Below are 25,819 nucleotides of genomic sequence, written 5' to 3' on the forward strand. Positions count from 1 at the left end.
CTGGAGAGAATTAGCAGAGAGGAAACAGACAGAGAGGAAACAGACTGCGGCATGACAAAGGGAGGGAGGGAGGGAGGAGAGAGAGAGAGAGAGTAATACACCAGTGTTTATCAGTTAACATTTTAACTTGTGTCCATCTGTTTCCCTTTTCGTTCTGTTTGCTGCAGTCGTACTAAATCTGTTTGCCTTATGTCTGAGGGAGAGGGAGGGAGAGAGAGAGAAAGAGAAGGAGGGAGGGAGGGGAAGGGGGAGGGAGAGAAATGGGGAAAGAGAGAGAGCAAAAAAGCACAGGCAGGCTTCATGCCAGCACTGCTTACCAACAGAATCAGAGTTAAGTTGTGAAACTGTCCAAATCTCTTATCTGGAAATGTTGTGACCGTGTGACCAAAACACAGAACACATTAGGGGAGAATCTCTTCTCTGTCAGAGAAACAAAGCAGAGGCAGATCCTGACCGAGCACAGGCTCAGGGACCACACACGTGCAGTTGAAAAAGGCCGATGCTGGAATGCATGGTTACCAAAAGAGATACTCGGTCACTGTAGGACAGGAGAGGTGGAAACAGAGACGCACTTTCACCTACATTGTGGAAAATATTCAGAAATGAGTACAAATTGCTTCGACAAATGACCTCTAATTGTGAAAGACTTCTGTTCACAAACAACGAAACAACGAAATGAAAAGTAACTACAAATCCTGCTAGGAGAAGGGCCAGCAGCTCCAATAGCTGCAAAGTACAGTTCATCTTTGCCTGTCACAATCTGAGGGGAGATTATAGCGCTGTGTGGTGTTGTTTTATAGCAGATATAGCAATTGTTCGGTTCAATTTACGTACGTGTTCCAATATATTTCTGTAGGTACGCTTGAGAACTTTTTACACATGTATTTCATACCAATAAAGCATTTACAAGTCTAGATGGAGAGACAGAGTGAGAGAGAAAGAAAGAAACAGAGAGAGAGGGAGACTGTGAGAGAGATAGATAATGATTTCCTGATGTAACGTGTGTAAACCAATGTAAGTCTTTATCCAGCGCACACGTGGTGATGTTATTGGTGTGAAGCTCCTGGATGATGTCATCAGCGCCGGTGTAAACGCAGGAGAGTGTGTGGGTTGTCGGGGGCTGCTTCCCGTCCCCCGCAGAGAGAGCCGCGGGAGCAGCGCTCACGGACAGAGGAGTTTCATCCCTCCTCTCCGGCACAGACCCCGCCTGACTTTCATCACCGCCTCGGTATCCAGGGGCAACCTGCGAGCGTTCCACGCACTCAGACCAGAAGGGCACGGCTAATTCAATCAAGATTTTATGTTCCTAGTTCCAGACACAAACACACACACAGACACACACACACACAGACACACGAAAGACACGCACACACACACACACACACACACACAGACACGCACACACAGATGCGCACACACAGACACATGCACACACAGACACACAGACGTGCACACACAAACACGCACACACACAGACACAGACACACACAAACTTAACAGACCTTTCAAGCTGTACCCTGTAAATGCGTGTTATTCTCAACCCTTTTCAAAAGAAACAGTGGCGGTTTATTTCAGTGACGGTGGTTTTGTTCTGCCTGATTCAGCCAGGTTCAGGACCGGGCCAGAACCTGCCAGGCTGTCTGTCCTGCTGTGATTGGCCCAGAGGGGCGCGGGGCAGGAGCTTCCGAAAGTCTCCGGTTCCTCTCTATGTCAGCTGTGACTGACTTCTTCTCTAAATGCATTTAGATTTGATTTGGCCCCGCGGCGTCCCGTTTCATGCTAATGAGACTGTAGCTGCTGCTGGGGCTACTGTTCTTCCTGCTAAAGACGAACAACATGACCGAATGACCAACCAGCCTTCTGGCCCCTGTTCGCTAAAATGGCGGTAGCAAGCACAATATCTCGCTTATTGTATGCTGTGAAGCGGGACCTACTGTTGAGAAGCCGGGCTATGCTATGCGCGGCTGCATTTCCCTTCTACGGTGCTCTAACAGTGGACTGGAGATGAGGCATTGGGGATAAAGGCCAGCTGCTAATATTTGGTGAAATAGTTGGTAAATGGTCTTGCCGCAAGCAAGCCCTTGCAGGCCAATTTGCTAAATGTTTGCATTTCCGACTCCAATCTGATGCTTGCTTGTTGAGATATAATATACAGGGTTTGGACAAAATGAGGGAGACATCAGATGAGAAAGGAATTTCAATTTTAACTACAGTAACTATCTCAAAAATGCAGCTACATGGGTGAGTCATATTAGGATGAATGCCAATTAGCAGGATGTGCCTGCTATCAAAGAGGTCTGCCAATCGTTTACAAATCATTTCCAAACCAACACGAGCAAGTAACTGTTCCAGAGAGGCCAAATAGTCTCACCCTTCGGAAACTACATGTATGCAAGGCTAATGAACAACGACCCATAATCTGGTGAAAGAAGCGAAAGAAATTGGACCCCTGAGCAGTGGAAATAAGTAATATGGTCTGATGAGTCATCTTTTACTGCTTTTCCTACATCTGGATGGGTTTAGGTTCAGAAAAAAGCCAAAGAAAGCCGTCAGCTGTTAATCATAGTGCTGGATCTGTAATGCTATGGGCAGCCATCGCATGGGAGTCGTTGGGTCTGATGGATGCTCTGCATGGTCACATAATGTCCAAGGAACATGAAGCCATCTTACCAGACTCGGTGCATCCAAACGCAGTTCCCTCATAATGCCCCCATATTCCATGATGATAACGCATCATGCACACTGCTAAACAAACTCAAGAGTGCTTTCATGAACACCAGGATGAAATGAAACGCCTTTCATGACCTCAACGATCTCCAGCTCTAAACACCATTCAACTTTTATGGGAAGTTCTGGAGCACAGAGTACAACATGGATCTCCTCCTTCATCCCTCAAAGAAGTGGTGGCTGTTCTTCTGGAAGAACGGTCTGATATCCTACTACACACAGTTCAGAACTTATGTGACAGCATTCCAAGTAGGACAGACGCTGTTCTGAAGGCAAACTGTGCACCCACTCCTTATTAGTTGCTTCACATTCATATATTGTTAGATGTTTCCGTTCTTCCTGTAGTTTCGCGTGTATAGTGTAGGATTTGGTCAGGTCTCGTTAGGATGCCATGCGATACTCTCTGGCCCTGTAGGGCAGTTGTGTGAAGTATACACTGCCGAAGGGGACAGATCAGGTTCTGCAGATCAGATTCTGGCTTTCTGGCGTTTCATGAAATGTATCCTTCCTTGTTTGTGTATAAACAGAAAACCCTGATATGCAGTAAGCCTTCTCATTACCGGGGTTGGGGGGGTGGGGGGTGGGGGGGCATTGTGATGATGCTGTCTGTACACGGCTCTGGGCAGTGAGGTCTGTCACCCCTGCTGAGGTGCGGTCTCCCTCCCTGTGGGGTTTTAAATCACGGCACGGTCCTCCTGCAGGGCCGGCCAGTCTAATCTCAAAATGGCCGCTGTGGAGGCGGACCCGAAGCGGCTGACTCAGCGTGTCAGGGGGAAACCCATTATCACCTCATTACTGGAATCAGGGTTTTTTTAGAGCGCCGGGCCTTGTGGGATACGAGCGGAGGCCCTGTCCTCTTACCTGGCCTGCTCGTTGCAGCTGTTGCAGAATATAGTCTCTGCCACCGTTAACAATGAGGCTGGGACCCCTAGTGTGTAAGAGGGGTGCAACGATACATCGATCTGGGTCCGATCCGATCCGATCCAGTCGGAGCAATGTGAAAAACGTATCATTTAAATGTACATAATCATACGGCAGTTTTCTCTCTAGCAACACTGCCAAAATTGTTGTGTACATTTCCGACTGCTAAATGTGACGCCAATACGTTTTTGCACCCTCAACCTCTCAATTTTGGTTGTATGCGCATGTTGTAATAGAATTGCGTTTGCTGGATCATATATATTGATCGTTTCTTAATATACCAGATCATTTCGGGTCGTATCGCAGCTTTCATATTGCCAAATATCGAACCGTTGCAGAGAAATTGTATCCTATCGAGGTGAAGCCTGACGTTTACACCCCTGGTCTGTATGAAAACGTGACGAGGCGCTGCTTTCTGTTGTGAAGGAACAGGAAATGTATGGCTTTCCACAAGCTGACAGGTTGATGTAGCGTTAGGAGTCCTCCTCCTTATGGCTGCCAGCACTGTGTCATAATCGGACTGCCCGACCCCTTCACATTCCACACGCCTGGTGCCGCCCACATTCTGTCACAGTCCCCCCCCATGTTTGAAGACAGCCTAGCCACACGTGTACATCCAAACCCACGAGCGAAAGAAAACAGTTCCATATGGTCAGTAGTCAGCATGGGGAGAGATGGCAGCTGCCCGTGTCTCTCCTGTCTCTGAGCCAGGTTGGGTTTTCCCATGTAAGCGAGTGGAAGGCCAGGGTGACAGGGGGCAAGGGAAGAGGTCCGCCCGAAAGCGAGGTTATCTACCAAGGCCTCGCGTCTGGCTCTGCCTGGCGTTGGCCACGCCCATCCCGCCTCATTTCCTCTCCCGAAAATGAAAAACACCGTCCTGGCCGGTTTTTTTTTTTTACGACCGATGTGCAGATTACGTCCATGGGGGGGGCGCTGATTGATCGATGTGTTCCTGAAGCAGAGTCTCGTGGAGGGAGGGGGGGATGGGGGCTACGGGGGGCGGTGTCTTCCTGTGTGGATGAACCTCGTCGTTCCGCGAGGCAGACCCTGCTCCCGAGCGAGCGGCCGATGCGGGCCGGCCTCCCCCCCCCCGCTCCCCCCACCCCCCCACCTGGCGTCCACCCCGTTCGCTAGCCCGTTAGCGGTGAGCGGGAATCGGCCGCCAGACGCCGGCGTGATCTACAGCCCCGCTCGCCGCGGCGTCGGACACGCCCGCTCGCATCGATTTAACGTCCCGTCTCCCTCGCCGGCCGTTCCTGATGTTTTCTTAGAGGCTCATAACCGCGCGCGCAGCGAAACCCAAAGTGCTGAATTAACACTGGCGGAGGTCGTGCGAGTACAACAGGGAGCGCGCGCGTGCTCAGAACGTCTCGCTGAGCACCGCTGGGAGCCCTAACTCGTCTGTCTCGCTGTTGTCGACCCGCGGGTCTGACAGACAGCGTGATTTGTCTTTTGGAAAAACCCCGTCCCTGACGAAGCTGAAAGCTCTTTCCTGTTTAGAAAGCGCAGCCCGGTGCTTTTTTTTTTATAGCTTCTGCCGTGCGGGTTTTCCAGTGGCGTCGTTTCCAGACGTGCGTTTCTACGCGCTTTCACGCACCAGTGAGAACGCCCCAGTCCGCTCGCTGCAGGTCAGGCCGAAAGGACTGCGTTTTCACATACGAGCCCCCCCCCTCCCCCCCCAAACACACACACACACCCACACCCTAAATGTCAGCTTCATCATCATCATCACCATAACGCGCCTCGTGTAGTTTCTCTGTCCAACGCGGGAAATTAACGGCGCAGCTGCGTGCGGCTCGGCACGCGTCCTGCGTCGCTCCAGCCGCGGTGTTCCAGGCTAACGACATCACGCGCGCGGTGTCCGGAGCGTTCACTTTCCCGCCGGCTCCCGCGTAAAGATGGCCGCCGTCCGGGCCGTGTGAGAAGGCGGCCGGCGGCCGGCGCGGCGGCGCGGTTCATCGGCTCGTGGGCCCGCCGGTGCCGCTAACTCGGCCGTGCGTCGCCAGAGCCGTCGTGACGAAGAGCCTGAGCACGGCGGGGTACCCCTGTGCGAAAAAGAACTCAACGCCATCCCTCTTTCTTCTGTCAGCGGGGCTGCAAAATGAGACTAAAAACTTCAACTGTGTCTGGTTGAATTCTGAAGATGAAACGGCTCTTTCAAATCCTAACGCTGCTTTGCATCCTAATAATGTTTTTAAATCGGGCTGCTCCACTGGGCGGGTGTTTCCAGGCCTCAGTCACTGTGTTCTTTCACCAGACGGAAGACTGCTTATAGAATTAGAAGTACATCATCGTGGGTTCCGTGATGTCACAAAAAAAACCAAAGCGTTCTGAATATTTAACCCGGTACGGACCGCGCGGTTGTTCCGGCTGCCTCTGGGTCGACGGTCCGCAGAGAAAAGCCGTTTCTGCGTAACCGTGACGTCGATGTCGGACGCGGGGTCTCGGTCGCCGATCCGCGATTGAATTTTGGAAGCGGGCGTCCCACTGCGGTCGATATCTGTCTGCGGAGATTACAGAGTCTATTGTTTTTAAGGAGAGGGGGATTGGATAAAGGGACCGTTCTCTGGGCTGGGGGGGTGGGGGGGAGGTTGGGAGGCGGGGGGGGGGGAGGTACGCGTGTATGTGACTGGGTTTGATACCCTGTGTTCCCTTTCCTCTCTGGGTTTGGGAGACTGTGCTTTTTTTACTGACTGAGCGGGCGCGTGCGTACGCAGTCTGCAGTAGAGAGGCTGAACGGTGCGGTGCTTGGTCTCTCTCTCTCTCTCTCTCTCAATTCTTTCTCTCTTTCTCTCTGTCCTGCTGTCTCTACCCAGCTCTCTGTATCTCTTTCGCTCTTTCTCTATCCTACTCTCTCTCTCTCTCTCTGTTTATCCTGCTCTGTCTCTCTCTCCCCCTCTTTCTCTCTCTCTCTCTCTCCCTCTCTCCCTCTCTCTCTCCACGGGAGGCAGAGCGTGGAGAGTCTGCAGTGGAGAGGCTCACCTGCAGTCGCACCGTAATCTCCCAGAGTGCACCACAAACCGAATTACCGCCACGCCGCGCCGCAGCCGCTGTGACCCAGTTCTCCTCCCGCCAATCGCAACGCCGCCTCGCCCCCCCCCAAATTTCTCTGTATTATTTCTCCCTATCTCTCTCTCTCTTTTCCTTCTCTCTCTCTCTCTCTCTCTCTCTCCCCCCTGTCTCTGTCTTTACCCCACTCTCTGTCCTGCTGTTTCTATCCTGCTCTCTGTCTCTCTCTCTATCTGCCTATCCTGCTGTCTCTCTCTCTCTCTCTTACTCGCTCTCTATCGTGCTCGCTGTCCCTCACTCTCTCTCTCTCTCGCTCTCTCGCACTCTCTCTATCCTACTCTCTGTCTCTCTCTCTCCTTCACTCACTCTGTATTGTGCTTGGTGTCTCTCTCTCTCGCTCTCTCTCTATCCTACTCTCTGACACTCTCTCTCTTTCGCTCTCTCTCTATCCTACTCTCTGTCTCTCTCGCACTCTCTCTTTATCTGGCTCTCTGTATCTCTCTCTCTCACTCTCTCTCTACCCTGCTCTCTCTCTTTCTCTCTCTCTCTCTCTCTCTCTCTTGCTTTCTCTCTGTCCTGCTCTCTGTCTCTGTCGCTCTCTGTCTGTACCACACTCTTTTTCTCTCTCTGCAAGCACCTTTCATTCTGTTCCTCCTGCACCCGCTCCCTCCTCCCTCTCTCTCCCTCCTCCTCCTCCTCCTCCTCCTGCTCCACGGAGGCAGGCTAACTGCAGCAGCATCCTCGGAGCGAGCGGTAGGGACGCGGACAGAGAGAGAGGCTGCCACGCTTGGCTGGCATAGCTTTCGGCCAGATCCAGGGTTGCCATGTTCGGGACCGGAGACGTCAGCTCCCCCCCACGCGGGGGGAGGAGGGACGCGTGCTGAGACAGAGGGGAGGGAGGGGGGGGGTTTTCGGGGTGCCTGCGCAGTGCGGAGGGAGAGGGGGGGGGACCCGCGGACACGGCAGCCAGACTTCGGTGCAGAGACTCCCAGGGAATTAGGAGGAGAGAGGGGGGCGACTGAGAGTCTCCAGGATGGCCCGTTTGGGCTGGTGCCTGGCCGCAGTCATCAGCTGGGGCAAGCTGTTCCTCTCCTGCTTCTTCCCCCTCAGGGCCAACAGGAGGGACAAGGTAAGCTCGACCACCCCAACCCTCCTGCACTCGCACCTTTTTTTGGGGGGGCGGGGGGGGGGGGGGGGGGGGAGGTGGGGGGGTGGGGAGGAGTGGGGGAGGGTCACCTTGTCCGGACGCCGGACGCCAAACCCTCCGGACCGAAGACGGGGTGCGGGTTGGACCGAGCGAGTCCCGTTTGCGTTGGGGTCGGTCGTTCTGGCGGTTCTGTCTGTGATTAATTTGACTTCCTCTCTAATCGGGTCCCTCTCTCCGGCTCTCGTTGGGACCCACCGCATCAACTCCCGTCTTTGACCTTCTCGCTTAACTGTGGGGACGGCGCGCAATTTGGGAAACCGTTTTAACTTCAGTGTGCGTCGCGGGACGGGGGTCCGGCGATAAATCGGGGAGCGGTACGCCCTCAGCTCGGGCGCAGACGAACGCGGAGATCTCCAAATCGGTTACCGTGCTTTTTGCTTCACGTTTTTTTTTTCTCCTTGAGGTAATTGATTGTGGTGCAAAAACGGTCTGCTTGTACTTCCAGCTTGCAGCTTTGCCGTTCTCTGAAGCGTCCCGTTAATTCAGTCCAATCTGAGGACCAACGGGAGGCGTGTTTGCCACAGATCGGGAAAGTGGGAGGAAAGGAAACTAGCAGACCCGGTACGTTCGTAGAATTCTCCCGCAATGAGATTACAGGGGCTCAGAACGGAGTGCTACGCTCGCGTTTGCGCGCGTTTAGCGATGCAAGGTCACGGCGCTTGTTCACGCTCGGCTGGAGAAAATAAAAATGGAAGGAGGAGTACCTTCGTCCCCTTCAGTTCGGTTAGAGAACCCTACCCTTTCCCGTTTTTAAATTCCTTAATCGTAACAAATGACTAAAAAACCAATTCTGCTTTTATTCAGAATGCTGTTGTTTATTTGGACGGCACCCATGCATTTCCACATGGACCGCAACCTCACCTGTAAACGGTATCATATTTGAACACGTTCGCTCTTCACCACATTGCATTCAGTCTGCAAAGCAGTTGAAATGGGACGCACAGATTTGCCCCTTCCCTTAGCCGCGAATCTCGTTTTAACGTCTACCGCCCCGTTAAAAATGCGTCTTCCTGTGCGGAAGCTGGGATTGGACACGGCGCAGGACGTGATGTTGAAAAGCTGATGCCGCAAACTTTGCGGCTCTCGTTCGAGAAATGGCGGGAAACGCTCATCCTCGGCCCGATGATCACGCAAACGAGCAGCGCGTCGGAGAGGTTTCGCCAATTAGCGCTCATTTTGTAAGCGGGCCGAAGGACATTTAAATTTTTTTGTCCCGGGGGGTGTTGCAGTCTGCGCTTATCAGCACTGTTTCGGATCGTGGAACATGTTTGTTTATTTCTTTAAAAAATGATTTCACGCTTGAACGTTCAGTGGAAAAATTGTTGCGGTTTATGACATATGCATGTCCTTTGTGACATGCAACGTTTGGCCAGCATCCATGCATCCGTGTGCCCCGCTCCCGCTGATTGGCTTGAAGCTAAGCGGGCGTGGGCTTGGTTCTTCGAAGGAAGGCGTTCTGGGAAAACCAGGTTTCTCCTGGAAGTGATGCTGCAGGAGCAGGAGGAGGCAGATCCATTGAACCAAACAGGCGCCAGTTCCCCAGTGTAGCGATGGGAGCATGGTGCTGTAGAAGAGGTCATCTTGAGAGGTCAGATGAGACACTTAACTAGGTCAGGACTCACTGTGGTCTTTAAAGATCCTGTAGCACTTACTGAAATGGGTAGGGGGTTCCCTGGTGTTGTGTAAAAATGACAATACTTTTTTAACATGGCCTCCAAACCATCCCCCAGTTTAACTGGCCCAATAATTTTCTCCCTCTCCGCCTCAGCTGATGTGGGGTAAGAGTTCTAGGACAAAATGGCTGCCGTGCATCACCCAGGTGGTGCTGCACATTGCTCGTGGTTGACAGTGAAGTGCTTTGAGATCATGAGAAGCATGACATACATGTCCTCCATTATTCATTAATGTAACATCTGCAGTTCCTTTTTAGGACTACCGGTGCTTCCTGTCTCTCAGCCCCAGCTTCCTGTTTCTGAATCCCAGTTTCCTGTCTCTGTGCTTCAGCTTCATTTGCTCTCTACCTCAGTTTCCTGTCTCCCAACCCCAACTTTCTGTCTCTGTGCCTCAGCTTCCTGTTTCCCTGCCTCAGCTTCCTGTCTCCCAACCCAGCTTTCTGTCTCTATGCTGCTGTTTTCTGTCTCTGTGCCCTACTTCCTGTCTCTGTTCCTGCTTCCTATATCTCTACCCCAACTTCCAATCTCTGTGCCCCAGCTTCCTCTCCCTCTACCTGAGCTTCCTGTCTATTTGCCACAGCTTCCTGTCTCTGTGCCCTACTTCCTGTCTCTTTGCCCCAGCTTCCTGTCTCTGTGCCCTACTTCCTGTCTCTTTGCCCCAGCTTCCTGTCTCTGTGCCCCAGCTTCCTGTCTCTGTGCCCTACTTCCTGTCTCTTTGCCCCAGCTTCCTCTATCTCTACCTGAGCTTCCTGTCTCTTTGCCCCTGCTTCCTCTATCTCTACCTGAGCTTTCTGTCTCTTTGCCCCAGCTTCCTCTATCTCTACCTGAGCTTCCCGTCTCTGTGCCCCTGCTTCCTGTCTCTGTGCCCTGCCTCTGCATTGCTCCCTACCCCTCTGTTCCACTTGTTTTCCCCACACATTGTACTCATCTGCTGGCTGACTATGTGGGCTGGCTCTTAGGGTAAAGCAGTAACTAAAGCAAAAATGCACACTGTAGCTGGCGCCTGTACAGACTGACCTGTCCTTCTTCCCAGCTTCCCTGTCTATTATTCCTATAGTATGGGCTTGTTGTGAAGAGTGTGTGTGTCTGTGTGCTTGTATGTGTGCATGTGCTTGTGTGGGCACGTGTGTGTGTTTTGTATGTGCGCGTGTATATGTGTGCATGTGCATGTGCATGTGCACGTGCACGTGTGCATGTGTGTGTGTTTGGTGAACTGGCCTCTCTCGCATACCTCTCTTTCCTGGGCCATTTCTGCATTTGCTGTCAGATTGACGCCAGTGGGTTCAGCAGGTACTGGGCACTGCAGGAAGGAGCCAAGAATCCCCTGAGGGATGATGGGTGTTGTAGTCACAGGGCTGCTGGGCAACGTGTGTAAAGAAAGCTCATCACTCTGACACACACGTGCCCGTTGGAGAGGTGGTACTCGAACAGCAGCAGGAGGGAGTGGGAGAGAGAGGGAGGGAGAGAGTGAGAGCGATAGAGAGAGAGGAGAGAGAGCCTCTTGGCAGCTCTCTCTCTCAACTGATTGGTTTCTGTCCAAGGAGGCTAAATTCTTGATGACATGCGTTTCTTGTTGAATATCGACTCCTTTTTCACCGAGCTCTCATCACTCACTGCATCTCCCCTGTCCGTCTGCGCTGGCTCGCTCGCGAGCGAGCCTCACTGCGCGTTCTCCGCGTGGGCCGGGTCACAGCACAGCCGCGAGCGGACCAATGAAAATCCGCCGTGTGACCACAGCCGTCTTTGAGGTGAAACGGGCCTGGAGGTGGCGGAATCCACACAGGGGAGAAAGCCAGCAAATGGACAAAGCTGGAGCCTAGATAAAGCTGAGCTTCGGGCACACACTGCATACTGGTGGTTATATATCCCTTACGCACAGAGAGAGCATTTGGTGTGCTAATTGACAAGTAATAAAGAGGCATTTTCAGGGCTGTAAACTGCAATTTAGGACAAAAGGACTTCCACAATAGGGTAAAGCCCACCGTTCTGCTCCAGAAAGGCTCTGCGGGGACTCGTTTGGAGCATCGCAGTGTTTTAATTTTGTCTGAAATTCTTACAGATATGCGTTTTCCGTTTCACCACAGTCTGGTCTCTTACACTCTTCTGCAGAGTGGGGAGTCTGAGCAGATCTGTAACTGTTGTAGAACACATCTCTCATGTTGGGTATGATTGGGGAGGGTAAAGGGTTTGGGGTTGGGGTTGGGGGGGGGTGTTATTTACGAATTACAGATGTTAGGCAGGAGAGATTAGGGCTCCAGGTCTGCGTGAGAGAACAGCACTCGCACACTCTTATGAGAATGAACCGGATATTATTCCCCCCCCCCAGATATTATTACTTGCCCTGCCCCCCCACACACACGCATCTACGCAACCAAACACACATACATATACATGCACACACACACACACACACACACACACGCTGTTCTCTCTCATCACAGGACTAGAAGGGGACCTTTGCCAAGTGGGGGGGGAGGGGGTACTGGTTCTGAGCACTATCATTAGCCTTCATGTACAAACCCCCCCCCTTGCATCCCCCTGTCCAGCCCCCTCCCCTTTTTACAGACGCTCATCTTAATTAAGAAAGAAAGCCCTCTGTCCCTCTCTGTCACACACACACACACACACACACACACACACGCACACACACACACGCACACACACACACACACACACACACACAGGGTTTGTGGGCAGGAGGAGGTCTGAGCGAGCCCTCCTGTCCCCGACGTTAATCTTCTGGTATTGGCACTTTGATGGTCCGGCATGCGGCGCTCCGCCCGGTTTATAGTGGGAGAAGACTGAGCACTTTTCTTCTCATTTACTTAATGTCCGCTCGGCCCCTAAATCAGGAGCCTCGACCCCGGAGACAGCTGAAGGATGAAGGGATGTTTCTGACCCCTTTGACAAATGAAATTAAAAAAAAAAAAAAAAATCCTGTCAATCCACTTTCCTGAGACGCACTGGTCATGTTCTGTTCTCCTGCGTAACACGTACGCTACACATTTTGGATCGTAGTTTAGATTTTCGCGACTCGCGTTCGGTTATAACGAACTGGGGGTTTTTCTCACGTGAGAGAACGTGTTTCGGTTCGAATTTCGTTTGGCAGCCACGTTTGTTTTTGTACGTTTTTGCCGTATGTGCTAAAAACAAAAAAGAACTTGAGGGGTGAGGTCATTAATGGGCTGAATAAAGAGCTCACTTTGCGAGCAGATTGCAGTCACCGATTTGTCAAACTTGCTTGGATTTCCTTTCCACCAGAACGCGGACAAGAATAGCGATGTAGTGAATAAAGGTGCATTTTTGGCGAATCGTGTTCCTCGATGTCTCAGTCCTTGTGGCGTTTCTCTTGGCGCTCACCGCTCTGTTTTGATTTTTTAGCCGTTACATAATGATGTAAGAGCTGATCACATGACCGCACAGATGAGGAGTAAGACTCAGGGCTCACGTGAAACTCATGTAAACGTCGATAGAAATGAATAGATTTTCACGGCTAAAAAAAAAAAGGTGAATTTGACATGAGTAGGAACGTTTATTGTTTTTAAACGTTTGGCTGGACGCTTGCAGCCGCGGGATGTAAGTGATTAGGGGTACATTTGATCCACGAGAGAGGGGGGGTTTTAAAATGCAGAGGTGGTGGGCGAGGGGGTGGGGTGGAGGAGGGTGTTTTGCTGTATTAGGGAGGGGGGCACTGGAAGTGTTTGCACATGGCGGGATGGGAGTTTCCTGAATCCCGCCCTGTCGAGGCCAGAGTCTCAGGGTAAGGGGGGTGGGGGGGGTGGATCCGGTCCCCCTGGGCAGCCTGCCTCTGGAGGGGGGCGGGGGGGGTGGGGGGCTTGTTTTTGGCATGCGGGGGGAAACGTGCGAGCGCACGTGAGCGGTGACCTCAGCGGGCGTGTCTGCATCTGGGGGATGGGGGGTTGGGGGGGGGGGGGAGTGTTGATATGGCTTCCTCCTTCATCCAGGAAGTGAGGTCGTTCACCTCCTGCTCACTCCTGGGATGCAGCAGCACACTGTAAACACGTGGATTTCTTGGAAAATTAAGCAATAAATATATTTCACAACACAACAGTTTTTTCCAATGAAATATAATTCAATATCTTAGAGTGGCAATAACTTGTAAATTTACACACGTATTGTAAATAAGATGAGATTGAAAAAAAAAAAAAAACTTTATTGTCCTGATAGAAACTTGTCATGGACAAACAATGCATGATGTGCAATTGACGCATTTTCCATTAAAAAACGTGTTTCTGATATGGACAGTAAAATCTTTATGTTGATGATATTGGAGTGCGTGTCATTTCCTGAAGGCACCGCAGACCCTGGAGGAGCGGTTCAGCCTCTTCAGCCGGAGTGCGCTGCAGTTTAGAGCGTCCTGAACGCGGTGCGGCTCAACGCCGTGGATGTCAGTGTTCAGTTTCTCAGCGTTCCGCCGCTGTGAGTCTTTATGAAGTCGCCGCCGTGCCGGAGGAAACTCAACCGCGGGACCGCGAACGCCACGGACCCACTCCGCTCGCTCTCCACCAGTGGTGCGGTAAATCACCCGCCGCTCCCGAGCGTCCGAGCGTCCGAGCGTCTGAGCGCAGCGTGGTCGGGAGGACGGAGCTCAAGGTGGAAACCGCGGCGACGGAGAGCCCCGGCTGGTTTAATTAGCCGGGCTAGCGCACGCCTTCCCCTCCCCGGGCGCTACCTCCGCTACCGCGCGCCGCTCCCGGCTCCGCCTCGGCGTACCCTCTGCTCGGCGCTGCTTTGGGGCTTCCGTGCCCGCAGATCAGGTGTCTGCCTTTTTGAAGTGTTCTCCAACGGGATGGGGGCCCCAGTTCTGTGGCCCCCCCTGTGGGTGCCTCTGGATCAGAGCTGCAGGGGGGATGAGCTTTCTGCAGGCACACACTTTATCTGCAGCCGCGGTCCGAGCGGCCTCTTTCTGTGAGGCCTCTGTACCCGCGTGGCTGCTGCAGTAGAGAGGAGAGCTCTGTGTGTGTGTGTGTGAGAGAGAGAGTGTGTGTGTGTGATGTGTGTGTGTGTGTGTCTGAATGTGGGTGTGTGAGTGAGTGAGTGTGTGTGTGTGTGTGTGTGAGAGTGTGTGTGTGTGTGTGTGTGAGTGTGTGTGTGTGTGTGTGAGTGTGAGAGAGTGTGTGTGTGTGAGTGAGTGAGTGAGTGAGTGTGCGTGAGTGAGTGAGTGAGTGAGTGAGAGTGTGTGTGTGTGTCTGTGTGTGTGTGTGTGTGAGTGAGTGTGTGTGAGTGTGTCTGTTTATGTGTGTGTGTGTGAGTGTGTGTGTGTGTGTGTGTGAGCGAGTGAGTGAGTGAGTGAGTGAGAGTGTGTGTGTGTGAGTGAGTGAGTGTGTGTGTGTCTGTTTATGTGTGAGTGAGTGAGTGAGTGAGTGAGTGAGTGAGTGAGTGAGTGTGTGTGTGTGAGTGAGTGTGTGTGAGTGTGTCTGTTTATGTGTGTCTGTTTATTTGTGTGCTTCCACAGCACTGTACCGAGATTCCACTGAACTGCCTGGGAATCTCTGGTTAAGGGAATGTTTTAATTAATGTTGCATTAGCTTTCTGTCTCACTTATTGTTTAAATTTTGTGTTCTGTAAGCGGTTTATGTTTATTGCGCTTTGTCTGTGAACTCGGCACTCTTGCAAATGAAGGCACTGATCCCTCAACGCGTTTCAGAGTACTAAATAACTAACGATATATTTCTCACCACAAAGAAATGTGTTTTATGGAAAGGGACTAGAGGTGGAGGAAAGCAAAATATGTAATTATCCCATGTGCAGTCATAGGGATTATACTTTTATAGCTCATTGTTGATGGAGATCTTGAACAACAATGCATTCTTTTGCCAGCTTTTGTTCAAAAATAAGGTGAAAATACATTAATTCTGATTTTGCCTGATTTAAAAAAAATTTTTATGTCAAGAGACAAAATGAACACCAAGTGCATTGGTGTGTTTTCTGAAGGCCGTTTGCAGAAAAAGTGTAATAAAAGTCCCCACTAGGTGTCGCTGTGAGGACCGTGAGCGTGCGAAGCCGTCTGCGTGCTCCTGCTGTAGCAGGACTGCTCTCCCGCCTGCTCTGGCTCAGCTGTCTGTGTGTGCGGTGCTGCAGACTCGCGGAGGGATTTCAGCGTCTAAACACGCGGGTGTGCGGTATGAACGTGCGGCGGTTTTACACACTCGTATCGCAGAACGCTCCTGCTTTGGCACAAGCGGTACTGAACGGCAACGCGGTGTGTTTGTGTGAAGGGTGCAGTGGGGGTGGGGGGGAGGGGTCTGGGGTTGAGTGACAGCTCTTCGGTGCACCTGGGGAGACACTGAGAGAATGCAGGCTAGTCGCGAAATTCAGAGTGATGTTGTGGGCCCATCCTGTATCAGTGTGGCAGAGTCTGTATGCATCCTGCACCCCCCCCCCAAGGTGATTTATAACCCAAGACCCTCCTGCCCTAATAACCTAACACCTTCCCCCTTATAAACTAACCCCTCTCTCTTCTAACCTAGCTCCTCCCACCCTACCCCTTATAACCTATCACCTCCCTCTTCTAAAATACCCCCCTGCCACCCACCCCCTTATAAACTAACCCCTCCCCCTTATAACCTAACACCTCCCACTTCTAACATAACCCCCTCCCACCCACCCCATTATAAACTAACCCCTCCCTCTTATGACCTAAACCTTTCCCCTTTTATAGCTGTATCCTCCCCATATAACTTATCCCCCACCCCCTTATTGCAAAACTCCTCCCCTGGAAAACCTAACCCCCCCCCCTTATAACCTAACTCTCCACCCTCCACCTTACAAACTAGCCCTCCTCCTTATAACTTTACCCCCACATCCACCCCTTAGTCCCCGCTGCCCCCCAGTCCCAGGCCTCTGTCCGTTGAGGAGTTTGGTGGGGGGGGGGGGGTGGATAACACACATGCCATTTATGGCAGTCCCACCCCCTCCCCCCATCTCCGAAACTGGCTGTGATGGGACGCCTGGCTTGCATCACTGTGATGGGACAGCCAGCCATAGCCCCCATGCATTCCGCCTGGACTGAATGGGTTTTTTGTGCGGTTTGAATAAAAAGGACTAAAAAAAAGTTTTAAAATTTAATTTGCTTCAGTGGGTCTAAAATAAACATGCAAGCTCATTGTATGTTCAGTGATGTGTTGATTTGTCTTAGAGCTCAGATTGTTTCAATACGAGCCTGAGAAGAGAAATGGCAGATTCTGGTTTCAATATTAAAACATTTCATTCCTGTTTAATATAATGCCGGCCTTCAGTTTTAGGAGAGGACAGCAAACCAAGACCAGCACGAGTTCTTCTGTGTTCTTTTCTGTCAGTAATTCAATCACCGAAAAAATCCCTGGTGCCTTACGGTCCTGATCCGTCCCTTTTCAGTGCGAGGATTTGGGGCGGATATTGTTTGAGATATTGTATTGCCCTTCTCTCCAGAAATAGACTTCTTTGAAAATTCATCTTGTTGCCCGCAGGTGCGTATTTATGTGCCTATTGACTGGGAGTCCGGGTGTAAAGGGATTGATTAAAATCTCACAGCGGTGGCCGTGTCAGTGCTCGGACACGTAAACATCGTGAGAGCTTTCTGTTCTTCCCCTCTGTTACCTGCCGACAGGAATACAGTACCTAACAGTGTAGTTTCTACAGGATGTGAACAAGCGTGACGGTGTAAGATTGACACTGCACGTTCAACCATTGGAATATTCTTTTAAAATAATGCGACAAACTCGCTGAAGTGGGTGGTTAAAAAAAAAGCGAGCGAATGCTATTGCTAAAGCTAGCACAGACTCAGAGGTCTTTGGGTTAACTGGGCCAGGTAAAGCCCTTTGGGGTGAGGTATTAGGGGAAGCAGTAAGTGAATGCTAATGCTAACACTAGCGCAGTCTCAGGTCTTTGGGTTACCTGGGCCAGGTAAAGCTCTTTGGGGTGAGGTATTAGGGGAAGCAGTAAGTGAATGCTAATTCTAACGCTAGCACAGACTCAGAGGTCTTTGGGTTACCTGGGCCAGGTAAAGCTCTTTGGGGTGAGGTATTAGGGGAAGCGGTAAGTGAATGCTAATGCTAACGCTAGCGCAGTCTCAGGTCTTTGGGCTACCTGGGCCAGGTAAAGCCCTTTGGGGTGAGGTATTAGGGGAAGCAGTAAGTGAATGCTAATGCTCACGCTAGCGCAGTCGCAGGTCTTTGGGCTACCTGGGCCAGGTAAAGCTCTTTGGGGTGAGGTATTAGGGGAAGCGGTAAGTGAATGCTAATGCTAACGCTAGCGCAGTCTCAGGTCTTTGGGTTACCTGGGCCAGGTAAAGCTCTTTGGGGTGAGGTATTAGGGGAAGCGGTAAGTGAATGCTAATGATAACGCTAGCCCTTTGGGGATACAGTGTGCACAGGCTGGCAGACCGGCCCCTTTCATCTTCTCTGGGCTGAGAGAGGGAAATGCCTCAGAATTAGTGTGTGTGTGCTGTGTGTGTATGCGTGCATGTGTGTGCTGTGTGTGTGCATGTGTGTGTGCTGTGTGTGTGTGTCCATCTGCGTGCATGTGCGTATGTGTGTACAGTATATGTGTGTGCGTGTGTGTGTTTGTGCGTGTGCATGCATGCATATGTGTGCCTGTGTGTGTGTGTGCGCGTGTATTTGTGTGTGTGCTGCGTGTGTATATGTGCGTGTGTGTGTGCATTTGTGTCCTTGCATGCTGTGTGTGTGTGTGTGTGCGTGTGTGTGCTATGTCTGTGTGTATGCGTGTGTGTGTGTCTCTGTGTGTGCATGTGTGTCTGGGTGTATTTGTGTGTGTGTGTGCGCGTGTATGCTGTGTGTCTGTTTGTGTGCATGCATGCATGCGTGCCTGCGTGTGCATGCATGTCTGTAGGTGTGTGCACGTGCGTGTGGGTACATTTGTGCGTGTGTGGTTGGGTGTGCATACATCCCTGTGTGTGCGAGAGATAGAAAGAGAGAGACAGAGAGGGGGAGAGGGAATAAAGAAGGGAAGATGTAAGGAAAGCAGGCAGGGCACAGCTCTTAAACAGCCCCTGATGGATTTAGAGAACTTAACCTCGGTTATACGCCTTTGCCCTTCTCCATAGTTACTGTTGCCGTTTCCCCGGCTGCCGCAGGGACAGATGCTGAAATGGGGGGGCATTAGCCGCACAGCTTAATCGAGATCGGGAGCTCAGAGCGGAGCTGCAGATGTTTTTGGAAATGGACGTGCATCCTGTCAAGCAGAGAAAAGCTCTCTGAGAGAGGGAGGGAGAGAGAGAGAGAGAGAGGAAGAAGGGAACAGAGAGAGAGAGAGAGAGGGAGAGGGGGACAGAGAGAGGAAGAGAGAGAGAGACTTAATGAAAAATTCAAGTGACATTAACACAGACTTGAGAGAGCATGGAAAGACAGCAGGAATGAAGGGATGGGGGAGGAGAGCCCTGTGGAGGAGAGGAGGAGGGGATGCACAGAGTGAATGAAAATAAGAATGAAGGAGAGACAGAGACAGAATGTGCGAGACAGGGAGGAGAGGGGGGGGGAGAGAGAGAGGAGGGGCCGAGTGGGAGAACATGGGGAGGGGGGTTGAGTTGGGGAGTGTTTTTTTTTTTTTTTTTTTTAGGATAAAGCCCCTTTTTCGACTCCACCCCCTCTCCTGTGGAGTTGAGTAGCTTGACCCCAAAAGCTTTGTGAGTTTCTCGGAGGAGGTAGAGAGAGCGAGAGAGAGGGAGAGAGAGGGATAGAGAGAGAGAGGGAGAGAGGGGGACGGAATCAGACAGCCAGAGCGAGCGAGAGAGCGAGAGTGCGAGGAGAGAGGAGAGAGGACGGACGCAGCGCTTTCTCCGAGTCTTTGGCGGCGTGTCATGGACGTGTGGTCCCCGGGGAGGCACGCGTGTGGACTGTGCGGCTGTGTGGCGCCGGTGTGAGCGCGTTGGGGAGACGACGCCGCAGCCGTCTGAGCGCGCGATGCCGTCCGTGTCGCTCAGCCTGCCGGCCGCGCTGGCCGGCCGCGCTCGAACCTGGGTCTGCCTCTCCTGCATGTTCTGGGTGAGTCTGCCGCTCCTGCTGCTGGGGGTGGGGGGGGGGGGGGGGGCGGGGGGGGGGGGGCGCGGGGGGGCCGGGGGCAGGGGGTGCGCGGGGGGCGGCGGGGGCGGGGAGACCCCAGCGGTCTGAGCTGCTTTTGTTTACTGCGCTTTAATGATGTGAGTGGATTTGGAGATTAGCGACCGGGTCTTCGCTCTGTGGCTACGCCAGACCAGACTCCTCTCTTAAAGTTTTTTTTTCTTCCTCCCCCCCGGCCCCCCCCCTTCGTCAGCCGTAATGATGCCTGAGAGTAACTAGCTGGGGCTCTTCTCTCTTTCCCTCCATCTCTCCATCTCTCCATCTCTCCGCTTCGGCCTGGGACAAAGCTATTTCTGTTCTCTCCTGTATAATTTAATCTGCCGCTCCCGCGTTGTCCTGAGTGTGCGGCGTGTTTTGCCAGGGTTGTGTTCGTGCCCGGCCCCCCCAACCCCCAAATCCCCTAGCCCCTAGCCCCCACCTCCCAACCCCCCTTGGGTCGTCCAGTTCCGGAACGGGCCTGGGGGCTCTGGTATGACCCCTTGTCCAGTTAATTAGCGTTCTGACCGATTCCTGGCTCATTGAGATCAGATGTAAGAGGATCCCCCCACCCACCCCCCACCCTCCTGCTTAGTGCCAAGTCACTGATTGAGTGAAGAAGTGAGAGGTGGAGGTACGGCAGCCCAGGGGGGTCAAAGGGAAGGTAGCGGAGGATAAGGGGAGCGGACTCTCTCTCCCTCTCGTCCCGATGCGCAGAGATGAGCAGGTCTGTGTGCTCAGCTGTGGCAATAATTATGGTAGACGGGAGGCTGGAAAAAAGGGCCTCTTATATGAAGCGCTGGTGATTTATTCAGGGCAAAAAAAAAAAGAGAGAAAAAAACGCGTGCAGAAGTTTAAAAGATTGCCTCCAAGATGGATCGGGGTTTCCGCACTGCTCAAATTTTATCCCGTCTGCAGCCGCGATGATTTATTCCGAAACGGAGCAAAGAAAAGTTTAAGGGGGAAAAAAAAGAAAAAGTTTTCTTACAAGACACGTCGGGGATCCCGGGCACCTGAAAAATGCGCCTCAAAGTGCCTGGAAGACGGATTGCGGTTTCTATGTAGCTCACAGTTTAGCCTATATAGATCGGCTGTGATTTATTCCCTGCACAGGGCAAAAAAATAAGAAAAGTGTAAGAAACAAAGTTTGCCTACAAGACAGGTTGGGAGGGGGGGGTGGGGGGGTTCCCAGGGACCTGAACAGTGTGTGGGAGATGGATGGATAAGGTGGCCTGGCGATGTTTGCGTGTGATTATGACAGAGAGAGAGAGAGAGAGAGTGAGAGAGAGAGAGAGAGAGAGAGGGGGATAGAGAGAGAGGCTGAGACTGACACAGATTCGGAGTGAGGGGGAAAAAGCGAGGGAGCGCTCCTCATTAAAGACCCAAGAGTCCGCCTTTCCTCGAGTCGCCGCCGTGCATTATGGGTAAAAAGATAGCGCGCGTCGGGCGCGGGGCGGGGGGGGGGCCCGTGAGGAGAGGACGCTCGTACGGTGCGGGCGACGTCGCGGGCCGTTCCGTTTATTTTCGGCCTGAGCGTAGAGGGAGGATGTTTATATGAGAGGTGTTCGTGAGACGCGCGGTCCTGGGGAACGGGGAGGGGGTCGGGATCGCGTTTTTGGGATTCGAGGAATTAAAGGTAATTATTTACTTTGTAACCGGAGATTAAGCCTTTAATTGGCTTTTAATCTGACGGCGCTTATAGGAAGTGTAGGCCTGGGGGGGGGGGGGGGGGGGCTTAGAGAGAGGAGGAGGTGCTAATTACCCGCGGGGCCGACAGCTGTTCGGCTGCAGAGCTCATCGATCCAGCAGCGGGCCTTGGAGCTGCCGATGGAAGCTCTCCGTCAGGCGATCGATATCCATTAACCCACCGCGTGTCGGACCGGGTGGTTTTGAGGCGTCGTTTCTCGCGCCGTCCTCGTTTGGTTTGCGTGAGAACGGAGCCCCCCCCCCCCCCACTCCCGTGGTTGGGCTGTGCGGTGTGCTTTACCTGGCGGCGACGGTGATTGGGACGTGGTGAGGGATGAGACAGGACCTTCTTCCCCACTTTCGGGGGCTCGGTCGCTATAAACGAGCGATTGTCCTGTACTGGGGACAACAGCAGGAACTGTTGGGGGAGAGGGGGGGGATGTACAGAGCCCGTCTGAACCTTTTTAGTCAATGACAGACTCCCTCGCTGTTTCCCCGTCTTCTCATCCTCTTCCATTCTTCCTCTCCCTCTTTTTTTCTTTCTCCCTCCATTCCTTGCTCTTCTTTCCCATTTTCCTTCTTTTTTGCCCTCCTTGCATTCTCTCTCACACTCTCCATCTCTCTCCCCCCTCTTTCCCCGTCTCTCTCCCTCTCTCTGGCTCTCTCTCCCCCTCTCTCCCCTCTCTTCCCCCCCTCCCCCTCTCTCTCTTCCTCTTTCCCCCCTCTCTCTCCCTTTCTCCACTCTCTTTCCCCCCTCTCTCCCTCTCTCCCCTCCTCTCTCTCTCTCTCTCTCTCTCTCTTTCTCTGTTATCTGTGTGAATGTTTTGCACCTCCTCTGCAGTGCTGTTATCTGATATCAGTCACATTGAGGGAAAGTCACCAAGTCTTATCAGCTTCAGTTCTGCTTTCAGCAGGAAGACGGGGGACCGGGGATGATGTCATGCGCACAGGTGCATCGTGGATGCGGCTCTTCTCCTCGTTCCGTCTTTCGGACGCACCGGTTTTGCTGTTCCGTATCTCTGCCTGAGCAGCCATGTGCTTTTGCCCTGTGGTGGAGCCGTAGGACGTAGGGCGGGGGGGGGGGGGGGTTGGGGGGGTGGGACGGGGGTGGGGGGTTAATGACGGCCCGGGGAGAGGGGCACAGAAAGACCCCCCACATCCCCACCGTCAGCGCTCTCGCTAAATAAAGAGCCATTTAACGCTGCCAGGTGATTTATGATCTCAGTGGAGCTTCTAACCCACCACCGCCCCGACCCCCCCTGCCGAAACTGCGGCCCGGAACATTTCCCCTCCCAGCCCCGGTCCACGTTCCCTCCCTCTCTCGCCCCTCTTGGGGGTTTGTTTTTTTTAGGGTGCAGCGTTTGGTAGAGTGTGGTGTGAGACCGGTGGAGTGGTATCTCTACGTTCCTCTCAGAAGTTTCTGGAGCACTGAGCCCGTGTTTGATTTGAGGGTGTAGCACGCTTTTGGTCTTTTGCTGACTTGCACGGACTTCGATATTTCCGTAACGGAGCATCCAAAGTAAAGTCTCTCGCACCCCTCTCCCCCTCCCCCCTTTCCCCTCCCCCCTCTCCCTGTTCGTTTTCCCTTCCTTCTTATTCTGCCTCTTCTCTTTCCTCTGCCTCTTCTATATCCGTTTCTTCCTTATGTCCTGTCACACTACCCATTCTCCCTCTCTTCTTCATTCTCTCTCTTTTTCTCTCTATTTCATAGGCATTTTCATGCTGAACATGCATGGGAGGACACCAATCACTATTTCCTGGTATAATGTACGTAGGCCTTTTGGTGAGGCCAGTGGGTTTGTCCTCTTCTCCCATTGCACATGGCTTGGATGCCATTTCTCAGAGCTTAGCTCCAGTGCTCCCATTCAGTTTACATTCAGCGGCCTTTCTGTGAGGTCACGACTTGTGTTTGTCGTTTGAACAGACCTGCCGGGGCTGAGAGACACTGCTGCTTTAACGAGCTTTTCCATTGGCTAATTCTGCCATTCATCAAGGCTTGCAGCCTATTAACTCAAGGATCCGCTGCATTTCAGGTAACAACCACCAGTCTGTACTGATTCGTTGGGTACAGCGTTAGAAGCAGTGTTCTTCTCTATGATGCAGTCATCATTTTGTTGCATGTAAGGCCTCAGCTTAGTGATGGTACTGATATCACTGTTAGCCCAAAGTCGCTAGCTAGCACAACAAAGCTGTTATGACTGTAGCAACACCACTCGATGATGAGGTGCGTAGTCTGCGCTTCCCTTGGCCTCTGTAAATTATCGGCATGATTGAGGTATCATGGGAAAAACTCATCTTCCAGTGCTGTGCAAGAATGCCGCCTGCAAGGGCTAGAGCTGGGTGATTTACCGCGATTATAACTATTGTGTGCAATAATGGACTGGCGTCATTAATTATACCCAATGCGGCAGCAAGCGTCCAGACTTCAGAGGCAGCACTCTTATTTATTGGATGCCGATAAGACAGCCAATCCGCAGCAAGGTCGTACAGCTTCCATGTGATCACGTGACAGTGTTTTTGTCGGTCGCAGGGAAGCAGCAAGTAAACAGACGATGCTTTTAGCGGTTAGCGGCCTTTCTGGCGTGTCTGAGCCGCTGGTGCTGCGGAGGCCGCGTTTCGTCTCCGTTCGCCGCGGGAGGATTAGACGGCGGGCGCGAGGCTCGTAAAACTCGGCGGGCGACTGAGCGAGGGACGGGCTGGTTTACGAGGCCGACGGGCCGCGCGCCGGGCCCGGGGGGGATCCTCCGAGGTGAGGAGCGGGAGCAGCTGGGTCAGTTTCACGTCCCCGAACCTGTTAGCGATTACGCGTTCAAAGCCAGGAGCCTCGTCCCTACTGCCGGAGAGCAGGGCCTGCCGGCGCTAACCGGCCTCCTCCTCAGGCGCTAACCGGCCTCCTCAGGCGCTAACCGGCCTTCTCAGGCGCTAACCGGCCTCCTCAGGTGCTAACGGCCTCTCAGGCTAACGGCCTCCTCAGGCGCTAACGCTCTCTCAGGTGCTAACGCCCCCCTCCGCTAACGCTCTCAGGTGCTAACGCCTCCTCAGGCGCTAACCGGCCTCCTCAGGCGCTAACCGGCCTCCTCTCGCAAACGGCCTCCCTCGCTAACCGGCCTCCTCAGGCGCTAACCGGCCTCCTCAGGCGCTAACCGGCCTCCTCAGGCGCTAACCGGCCTCCTCAGGTGCTAACCGGCCTCCTCAGGCGCTAACCGGCCTCCTCAGGCGCTAACCGGCCTCCTCAGGCGCTAACAGCTCTCAGGCGCTACGCTCTCAGGCGCTAACCGGCCTCCTCCTCAGGTGCTAACAGCCTCCTCAGGCGCTAACCGGCCTCCTCCTCAGGTGCTAACAGCCTCCTCAGGCGCTAACCGGCCTCCTCAGGCGCTAACCGGCCTCCTCAGGCGCTAACCGGCCTCCTTTTCAGCTTTACAGCGCGGCGCGGCGGCCCTTCTGCTGCTAGCACGTTCTCCTGGCTCTCATTACTGCGGCTAACTGATCACCTCTGCTGACACGCCGGGTCTGACGGCCTCCTGGCTTTGTTCTTTACTTTGAATAAGCGTAATAAAACCCTTGTGGTAATGAGGGGGAGGGGGGGGCAGGAATCATGCCTTTGGTGTACTGATTTAATGTATAAGGTTCAAAAAGGAAGGAGAAGTCAAAGTCATTTGGACTTGGGTTTGTGTTGTTTATCCAGATTAGCATGTTTGGGTACATTCCTTACCTCAAGTAATGAAGTACGAAATGGTGTGTAAGGTTTTTAGTTTACACTGCTTCGAAACTGTGTTTTTAGAGACTGAAAACTCTTAAAGTTTTTACGCAGGGCTGAAGAGAGAAAGTGCCTTTGCGGTTAGGTTTGACATCGTGTTCCCCCTGTGTTTGCTAAACACCGCTCTTCCCCTCCGCTGTGTTTGTGGGCCCACGTGTGTGCGTACGTGCGCGGGTACGTTTGGCCCGACTTCAGCTCCATCCATTTCACAATTCTCCCATTTGTTTGCGAACAGAGTCTTGCCATATATGGCGCTGCGGGACTTCCAGTCGACCTCCGAGACGTGCGTTGTGTTTTCGGGAGCGGGAACGCTGCCCGTTGTCGCGCGGAGGCTTGGAAAGACGTTTGAATGTAACTGAATTTACCGGCCTCGGTTTCCTCCTCAGACTTTATCGGTCTCCTCGCTAAACGCTGTTAGCTAGTTTTGTCTGCAGACGGAGAGCGGTTCTGCGCCCCGGCCGCGGCGTCTCGGCGGCCCGGCGGTGGATTTGTTTGCCGGTGCGGTCGTGCTAATCAATGGCCGTAACGATTTTCAATTAACTTCGCTGGCCGGACTCGGGGAAGAGCTCGCATCGATTCCCGTGTGCTAAAACTAGCCCGCAGCAGCGGCCGTCGTCAGCGGCAACGCTCTGGCTCGCTTTAAATTAAAAACAGGTGCGCAGGCCTTTGCTTCACGTCTCATCCATGTTTCTAATTTCTTCCTGCTAGCGTTCCCAGCTGAAGACTCTTTGGTTTTCCAGGACGTTACTTGAAAGTTAGACTGTTCCCAACATGGTGCGTTTGTCTG

At 52.8% G+C, this 25,819-nt stretch overlaps 1 protein-coding gene across 1 annotated transcript in view; it reads left to right on the forward strand.

Moving 5' to 3' along the window:
* Positions 1 to 7,642: 7,642 nt before the first annotated feature.
* The window catches only part of tns1b (tensin 1b), a 178,125-nt gene continuing 159,948 nt past the window's right edge, over positions 7,643 to 25,819 (forward strand). The window contains exon 1 of the mRNA XM_064310507.1: positions 7,643 to 7,786. Within this exon, the coding sequence (XP_064166577.1) occupies positions 7,691 to 7,786 (96 nt within the window). The 5' untranslated portion in view covers positions 7,643 to 7,690. The remainder of the gene's footprint in view (positions 7,787 to 25,819) is intronic.

Source organism: Anguilla rostrata, chromosome 15 (genome assembly GCF_018555375.3).
Source record: "Anguilla rostrata isolate EN2019 chromosome 15, ASM1855537v3, whole genome shotgun sequence".
In the NCBI taxonomy this organism is placed as follows: domain Eukaryota; kingdom Metazoa; phylum Chordata; class Actinopteri; order Anguilliformes; family Anguillidae; genus Anguilla; species Anguilla rostrata.